General features: G+C 45.9%; 1 protein-coding gene across 2 annotated transcripts; it reads right to left on the bottom strand.

Moving 5' to 3' along the window:
• Nucleotides 1-341: 341 nt before the first annotated feature.
• Nucleotides 342-8,623, bottom strand: LOC136513160 (patellin-6-like). 2 transcript variants are annotated; one of them, XM_066507151.1, is made up of 5 exons: nt 7,931-8,623; nt 5,019-6,183; nt 4,781-4,905; nt 4,515-4,656; nt 342-863 (listed from the first exon to the last, which is right to left on the bottom strand). In XM_066507151.1, the coding sequence occupies exons 1-5, from the start codon at nt 7,939-7,941 to the stop codon at nt 603-605; spliced, it is 1,704 nt and encodes a 567-aa protein (XP_066363248.1). In that variant the 5' UTR covers nt 7,942-8,623; the 3' UTR covers nt 342-602. The 2 variants fall into 2 exon arrangements, with proteins under 2 accessions (XP_066363248.1, XP_066363249.1); XM_066507152.1 differs by lacking the exon at nt 7,931-8,623 and adding an exon at nt 7,783-7,844.
• Between the last annotated feature and the right edge of the window lie 638 nt (nt 8,624-9,261).

The raw sequence follows: 9,261 nt of genomic DNA, 5'->3' as shown, positions 1-9,261 counted from the left end.
CGCATGGGCGTACGGTAGGAATCCAAAGCATTTGTAGACCAGCACTCTAGCAGTAGATTCTCTTATGTTTCTCCGCTCTTTCGGCGTAGGGTAGGAATCCAAAGCATTTTGTAGACCAGCACTCTAGCAGTACATTCTCTTATGTTTCTCCGCTCTTGCAGTGTCATAATATTAGTAGAACCGTATATATATTCAAAGAATTCAGAACAGTGCAAAATTCCAAAAGAAAGCATTTTAATCGGTGGACACCAGACAAACTGGTAACCGGAAACATCCATTGTACCCTCCAAAATCCCTCTAGGAATCCAAAGCAAAAAATGAAGAGGTGAGTACCCAAAAAACTTAACTCGTCATTAGCTTTTATAACAGTGGTGGTGACAAAAGTTCAACAGCTCTTACATTATATTCTACATATGGCATAATACATGCATGTCGTTATAGCACTAATAATTAAATAGCTAACTTAACCTCTCCCTCTCCAAGTCCACCAACAAGCCCAAGCAAAGCATGCAAGCACTTCACCGTCTGTTCAACGTTAACCTCCCCTCGCGGCCACCGGCCGGCAAGGCGCCGGCCGCCACGAGCACCACAAGGCAGCAGGCCTACACCGACGGCTTGCGCACAAAGTACCGGTAGGCGGCAACCTTCCGCTTCCGGGAACCAGAATTGTCTATGGACAACACCATCTTGCCGGCTTCCCTCGCTGTGAAGGCATTGTGCACGGGCTCCTCGGCGGTGGCCGAGACCATCCTCGTCTTCTCCACGCAGAGCGTGTAGCTGTCCTCGGCCACCGGCACGTACTCGGCGCCATACTCGAGGTCCCAGCCCCCGACGACCAGATCCCACGTTATTGTTGCACCGGCCTGAATTACAAAGACAATGGTTTAGAGAAGACGCTCCATTACCCTGTTCGCTAATGCTAAAATTTGGCGTTGATGCTTATGCTGAAATATTATGAGAGAAAACACGGTTCTATGGCTGAAATGTACCCCAAACATAGTGAAACTTTGTTAAGTATCCTTATAAAGTTTGTTAATTTACAGCACAAAAACGCGACCATTCATCTATTTTTAATCATAATATTGTGAAAGTGTGATAATTTATCTATTTTTCGTTATGAATACTAACTACACATGCAAAAGCACTAAAAAAAGTTGTTGAAGTATACACTTAATCATATTTATCCGGCCTCCCTTAATCAAAGTCGCTGGTTCCGCCTATGATCACAAGTCATACTAGGTATTAACTTCATGCATAAATAAATCATCTTCATGGAAACTAAGTTCACATCTTGCTTATCCCTGGAAACAGGAAAAAAACATATATTTGATTGTTTGTTTCTGTACATCAGACAATTTCGGTTGATCTTGGCATGTCTTGATAGCCATGATACTACAATAATTTCTTAGACGCCGGCCCTACCATGTGCAAGACTCACATGAACATTGCCCTGAAGTACATACCAGAATGAGAATCCAACACAGTGCCCAACTTTTTACAGGGGGTAAAGTGAACTGGCACTGACAGCAATAGCAAGATTAATAAATCAAGCACTCCTCAGTAATACTGTAGGTAGTAGCCACTTATTAAGACCTCAAATCCCAATTAGGCAAAAATAAACAACAGCCTGAGTAGATGCAAAGCTTCCCGCAAAAGGCCTCGTTTACACTGTTACTAGTAGAGGTAAAAACTAAAAAGAACAGCGACGGCCTTTTCTAAACTTTCACAGGCCCGCATGCACGGATGCACCCCGTATTGCGCCGAGCGCAGAAGAGATGACAGCACGTGGAGACTCGCGCCGTGGCGTGAACCGCAAAGAAAAGCTACCTGGCGTGTGTACTGTGGCAGTGCTGTGTGTATACTGCACCCAACTTTTTACCCTTCACGAAATTCTCACATTGCCGAGGTCATGACAGTTGACAGCAATGGTGTGCAGAGCTGGGCACTGGCCAGTGCAGTGTGCAGGTGCGTTGCAAAATTTAAACTCCACCTAGATGGAAGCAATTCATCACATGCAATGGCAAGTAGTTTTCCTTTTCTGAGATGAATGGATCGGAAGCTGCTGGATGTGCATGACTTGTGTGAAACGGCTAATGGCAAAGCTGTCATCTCTCTCCCTCCCTTGTCATGTGAGCTCTCCAACAAAACCTCTCCCTCCCTCCCTCCTCATGTGAACGGTGAACCGGAAGACACGACACGCAGCGAACGGGCGGAGCGCCTTGTTCGCTGGGCTTACTTGCCGTATTTTTATTAACTAATGAATAGTATTTTTTCATAACAAACGATCCTTTTAATCATAGCTTATCAGCCAACCCTATGGGGCAGCAGCGGCAGCTCTGCTTCAGAGAGCAGTGTTTACTGGGCCTTGTTTAGATTGCAAATTTTTGCAATCTGGACACTGTAGCATGTTTCGTTTGTATTTGACAAACTTTGTTCGATCATGGACTAACTAGGCTCAAAAGATTCGTCTCGTGATTTACAACTAAACTGTGCAATTAGTTATTTTTTTATCTACATTTAATGCTCCATGCATACGTCCAAAAATTAATACGATGAAGAGAGAGTGAAAAAACTTATTTGAAGGCAATCTAAACAAGGCGCTGGTAGTAAAAGGCAGCGCGGTGCAACAGCACAGGGCTCAAAGTCCTCTGCTTTTGCAGCGTGCCCAGCGACAAGCTTGATGGACAGCTCCCACACCACAGATTTCAAAATCTAAAAAAAAAAAAGACTCCAGCCCTCACATGCACCTGCACCACTGCCAACTCGACCATTTCTCCTCGAGTTAAATGAAACGTAGATCATTAATTTTTGGTGACGTGTCATCTAATCCCATCAATTTTTAAATTATATTTTTAGGTTTATTAAATTTTGATAGTGTGTCATTCAGTTCCATCCAATTTTTAAATTGTATTTTTAGGTCCATTAATTTTTGGTGATATATCATCTAAGTCCATCAACTTTCAAATTACATTTTTGAGACTAACTTTTTAGCTGATTCACCGTAGATCCATACACCTTCATTTAGCAAATAGACCTAACATGACACGCCAAATAAGCAGCCACCGCGAAGTAGGTGATGAGTCCATAGCCCCTCAAGATGTTCATGGAGACTTGTCTAACAATAATTCAAATATAGCAGCTGGTAATTCGTTAATATTCCTTGGTATTAAATTTGAGACTATTATTTTTAAGGATAAATATATTGTGGACATGAAGAAATTTACGACTGCTGAACTGTCATCAAAAATATTTTATAAAGATGCCTTATTATTGCGTAAAAAGGAGGAGAAAATGAAGCCAACAAAATACATCAGTACTAATTTTAAAAGGGTAGAGATCATCAATGGAATTTTCCTAACTGATTAGCATCCTTGCCGTAGTATTTTATTATTTTTATGCATTAGTTTTCTATCTAGTTGTGATATACAATCTTTTATCTAGTATCTAGCTTTTAGTGCTTGCATGCATCTCTATACGTGAATCAAATTGGTGGCTGCGTTTAGACGTGCCATACATGTTAGTCGAATCAGGGATTTAGGTTCAATCAATCCTAGTTGGGTAGGTGGTGTCCGAGTTTTGTTTGGTTCATGTGGCCTATGTGCTTATACTTATGGCCTTCGGCCTTATACCGGGTAGATTAGACTAGATTTTATTATGGAGTTTATTCCCCGTCGAGCCGCTGCTCGAGAAACCCTAGATGGTGATCCTGTTCGTATTGAAGATTATCTCCGGATGGTGATCTTGTCCTGTGCTTCATGGTGGCTATTTTTTTGGCGTGCCGTATCAGATCTATTCGCTAAATAAAGGGATATAGATCTACGGTAAACCAGTTAAAAAGTTTAGGAACCTAAAAATGCAATTTAAAAGTTGATATCAAAAGTTAATAGACCAAAAAATACAGTTTAAAAATTGATGAACCTAAATGACAGACCACCAAAAGTTAATGGACCCAAAAAAATATAGTTTAAAAGTTGATGGAACTAGATGACACATAACCAAAAGTTAATGGAAATATGGTGCGTTTAACTCTTTCTACTCGTACTAGTATCCGAATACACACTCCTCGTACTGCGTGTCACGTCCCAAAAAAGATTGAAGAAAAACATGGTCAGCTCAAAGAGCTCGAGCCAAGCAACCTAGGACATGGTGAAAGCCGGAAAAAAGCTCAACGAGCCTTGTTCTTGTTCTTGGGTGTTCGTCTTTGTCTGATCTTTGTTCATAAAGCAAACACGCAGTACGCAGGTGGTGATGCAATTGTTTAGCCCGCAAATTGGCATCCCGGAGACACGCAGATGAGAGTGATGCATGCTCGGCCAAATTTGAAGTGACCCCAGAATACTGCTTCTAGTTTTTTAACCATGTGGTTTCTTTGCGCCCACTGGAATCTGAGGAATTTGTTTGTACGTACCTACGTACGCAGATTTGAACAATGCGCAATTACAAATGCCAACAATCTGAAAGTGTGTCATTGCGTTCCGAATAGGCAGCGGCAATGCAAAATTGGGGGTATATACCTCGATACCGTCAATCTCCAGGAAGACCTTCTCGCCACCCTTGATGGTGAACTCGGACGCCGGCTTTGGTGGTCCGTTCTCGAGGTCGCCGGCGCGGCTCAGCCCGCCGTACTGCACCGGCACCAGTTCCGGCCGGATGAACCTGCGATTAAAATTGCAGGAGCAACTCGGGCTTAGACTTGTTAGTAGTGTCAATTTTGCATCGCAGATGCGCGCAATGTGAAAGAAGGAAATCGGCAATGTGGCCTGATAGTTACTGTACATACTTGTAGAGTGTCTCGGCAACGTTGCCCTCGCGCGCTATGACGAACTTGCTCTTGGTGCGCTCCGTGAGGAAGGGCGAGATCATGGAGAAGAGCACGGAAAAGTACCACGGCACGTTGATGAACACCTGCGGGCGGGTGGGTCATGCGCCAGCCGCATCGTTTAAGTTAGCTCAGGAATACGAATTGGAAATGCCAGGCAGGCAAGGTAGGTGGTCGACGAAATGCGGCCGTTGATTACCTTGCGCGCCACCATCTCCGGGTAATTGTCCTGGAAGAGGGAGAGGATCTGGTTGCTGGCGGCTCTGAGCTCCCGCTTGGGCATGTCCTTGAGGTCGGTGACCTGTATGATGGCGTTGACGCCCCCCGGCCTGAGGGTGAGCGCGCGCACGCCGCGCTCCATGACCTGGACGCGCCAGCGGAGGAAGCGCGCGAGGCGGTCGCCGTCGCCGAAGACGCGCTCGTACATGTCCCTGTCTTTGAAGACGCCGTAGGCGTTGTAGCAGACGGGGTGGCCGTCGCGGTCCCAGCCGTGCATGTAGGCGACGACGCCCTCGAGATCCTTGAAGCCCAGGTCCTCGTCCAACACGGCGTCGGCGCCGAACTCCGCGCGCCAGGCGGCGCAGCGGAGCAGCATGGCGTGCGCGTCGCGGACGCGGAAGTCCCGCGCGCGGAGGAACTTGAGGAGCACCACGTCGGCGCGCTCGTCGACCGGGCCGGGGGTCGGGGCAGGGGCAGCGTCGTCCGCCGCGGCGGGAGGAGAGTGGGGGTTCAGCGGGACGCCCCAGATGGAAATGGGGTCCGGGTGGGTGGCGAGCAGCGCCTTGAGGTCGGCGAGCGCGCGGAGCTCGGACGACGGGAGCGCGGCGGCCACGTACGAGTCCTCCTTGAAGGAGGAGGAGCGGAGCAGCGCCGTGGCGTCCATGAGCGAGGACATGAAGCTGCGCTTGGCGCCCTTGGAGGCCGGGGCTGCCACGGGCGCGGGCGACGGGGTGGTGGTGGGAGACATGGCGGTGGCGTGGGGCTTGCGGACGTGCGGCGCGGTGGGGAGGGGAAGCCGGGAAGGGGACAAGGCGTCTGCGGAAATGGTGGGAGCTGAGGCGAGGAGAGGAGAAGAGGAGGAGGTTTTGAAATGGCAGGAGGATTTGGAGTGGAGCGGAGGAGCGTGAAGGGGGACGCTATGATGGCCGCGCCTCGCTCGCGTGGGGTTGGGCTCGGGGGCCCGGGGGGCCGGGGAAGGAGGAAGAGGGACCTGACCTGCCTGCTGCGGGCTCAGGAAGTCAGGATCACTAGCTGCTGGCGCGGCCGCCCGCTCTCCCGCGCCGCCGATTTTAAGAGCGGACGACCAAAAGCATGACCCCGGCTGAGGCTCTCGGCTCATTTTTGGTGGAAATTTCTTTAACAGACTGCCACATGTTTTTAAGAAAAAAGAAGTGAATTTCATCGAGAAGAAACTCTTTTAATATGATTATCAATTCTATATAAGTCTTAAAATTAACTGTATATTAAATCATAGAATGAAACTGTCTATTAAAAGTGGGTGATTCATCAATGCTTCTTTTCGTTCTACAGGACACGGAAGTCTTCGAAACAATGGCATAAACTTCTCACTGAGGCCGGCCTCATACGTTTCTTAAGAGAGAGAAATTATTGGGCGTTTGGTTTCAAGGTTTGATATGTGCTGCCTCGATGAGATGAGCGAGGATTCCAAGTGCCTATTTAGTTCCTAAAATTTTGCAAAATTTTTCAAGATTCCCTGTCACATCGAATCTTTGGACGCATGCATAAAGCATTAAATATAAATAAAACTAATTACATAGTTTAGATAAAATTCACGAGACGAATCTTTTAAGCCTAATTAGACTATGATAGGACACTAGTTACCAAATCACAACGAAGTGCTACAGTACCATTTTTCAAAAAAAATCGCCAACTAAACAAGGCCCAAGCAAAGCTGTGTACTATTTGGTTTCCTTTCTTAAGTGCTTTGAGGTCTATGCATGTGTTGAGAACCAAAATTGTTAAAAGGAATAATTGACTCACCAATGCGTTCCTCTTGTTGAGACAATCGAAAAAATGAATTGATTGCCTCATTTTGAAGACTGGATGAAGAAAAGAGGATTCTTGGACGCTGATGCAAAAAAAAACATGCTTAGCTAGATTTTAGAACACGTCGGGCTAGATTTCCCATAAAAACCGTCCTAGCTGGATTTTGGAACTCAACCAACACTATGCCAGGCCCCGCAAAAAACCGATGGGTCAATTTTCCCAATACGAGTCTAAATTGAGTTTTAGGGCCTGTTTGGTAGGACATCTCCCTAGCTTCGGCTGCGGCTCATCCGAAGGAGCCATACTACGTTTTGTAGGAGTCGTTTTTTTGGTGAAAACAAAGCCAGGCTCTGGATCCTTTGGAGAAGGCCTTCGGAGGAGCCCCTCACCCCTTACTCAGTGAAAACACTTTCATTATTGTGGGAAACTTGAAGATTTCATTTGGAAAAGAATTTCTACTAGGATAAGATCACTTATTGTATTTATATTAGAGGACCACGACACAATCGACAAAATCAATCTACTTTCTCTCTTTTGCCCTTTCAACCAGTGGCGGACCTAGGATTTTACAATATGGTATGCCATAAAAAAATGATAGCCAGTTTGGTAAAACCACTTCCGATTCAATAAAACCATATTCCAATTCGATAAAAAACTGCATGTATTAAATAATATGATAAGTTTTAAATTCAAAGATTAAGCTACAATCGATGACAAATTACAATATAAATAGTTCAAATAAAATACAGTCATAAAAGAGACTTACGTGAACGTGACTAGACAATCATATGTTAATATGAATGTTGATAGCAGGAGCTGGTAGATGGACTCATAATGTGATGCTAATTATTGATCTATTGGACGAAGTCACAAATTGAAATACAAGCAAATTACTACTAAATAATTAGGGAATTCGGTGTTTCTGTTCCTACTTTAAAGCTCAATGATGATTTTACCTCTTCTTTTTAACTTTTACGATTTTGTCCTCGTTATTTTAAAACGAGGCTTCTGTCCACCCCTGCTTTGAATGTCCATCAAATCAATTTAGATTAAATGATTTAAAAAATAAACCCCATAAAAACAAAAGGAAAAGGACCAGATTACCACTTATCCATATCTTCGTAGTCCCTTCCCCATCGGACCGGCTGAGCTCATGGGTTCGTTCACACGGGCGGCACCTGAGGCGAAACCCTAGCTTTTCACGGCGGGTCTGGCGGCGGCGTGTCGGCGTGGGCCAGGCGGCAGCGCGGTGCGCATCTGGAGGCGAGGGCTGGGGGCGGTGGCGGCAGCGCGCGCGGGCACAGGGCGCCGAGCCACCGCGGCGAGTGGGGTGCCAGGTCACGCGACTCGGGGGTGCCGCGCCGCCGGTGAGCGGGGTGCCGTGTCACGCTGGGTCGGGGGTGCCGGGTCGCTCTAGCGTAGGGCCACAAGGCCGCGCGGGCTCGGGGTGCCGGCGACGAGCACCCACCAGTAGGTATGCAGACCCATTCTCTTCCCTTCCTTCCTGTTGTGCGAAACAGTTTGCGACAACTGTGCTTGGGTACGGCTACGTGATGGTAACTGCTTCGACCAACTGTTTGCTGGCTGAACCTTTGCAGAGGCAAATCTGAGATTTATTACTGTCATGATTTCCACCTGAAAACACCTTGTGTTAAAGCTGAAAATACTCTCAGCTTGAAATATGCTCTTGTGATGCCTGAAGCCTGAAGGTCAATGATTTTCTTTTCAGTGTAGATTCAATCTGGCAAGCAACTATTAATGTTCAAGAATAGGAAATATTTTGGACCTTTCTGAATGTTTAGCATTAGCAGTGTATGGAACTGCACATGTTAAATGGTTTACATGTGTTCATATCCTTAATGTTGATTTCAATAGTTGCTTGCCACCAGGTGGTTTGTGGACCACATGCTCAGCCTTGGATTTTCAAAGTCTCTTTCAGAATGGATCGGCAGTAACTTGAAGGACAACAATCATGTGACCTGGGCTTTCGATCTTCAGGCTGCCATAGACATGTTTAGTTCTTATAGGTAAAGTTTAGCGTGCTCGTGCTAACGCTACGGTTAAACCAAAAGGATAATATTTTTTTTTAAATGAAGTAAATAGTGAGATAGATTAAGAGCATCTCCAAGAGTTTGCTATCTCAACTTGGCATCCATATAATTTTGGCAAAACAAGAAAAAATAACCTCCAACAGCTTGGCAAAACAACTTGGCATCAATAGCAACTTGGCAAATCTTCCCTCCGCGCGTGCAAATATACGCGCGCGTATACGGCTTGGCATTCGGGGCTCTTCGTTCGCTTAGCGGGGCTCTTCGTTCTGTTAACGGGTTTTTTTATTTTACCAAGTCAAAAAATGCCAAACTCTTGGAGATGGATTGTTTTTTTACTTGCCATATAATTTTAGGAGTTGGCAAATCACAAGATTTGTCAAGTAA

This window comes from Miscanthus floridulus, chromosome 16 (assembly GCF_019320115.1).
Source record: "Miscanthus floridulus cultivar M001 chromosome 16, ASM1932011v1, whole genome shotgun sequence".
In the NCBI taxonomy this organism is placed as follows: Eukaryota; Viridiplantae; Streptophyta; class Magnoliopsida; order Poales; family Poaceae; genus Miscanthus; species Miscanthus floridulus.
Note: the sequence above shows the minus strand (reverse complement) of the source record. Positions and strands in the feature narration are given on the sequence as shown.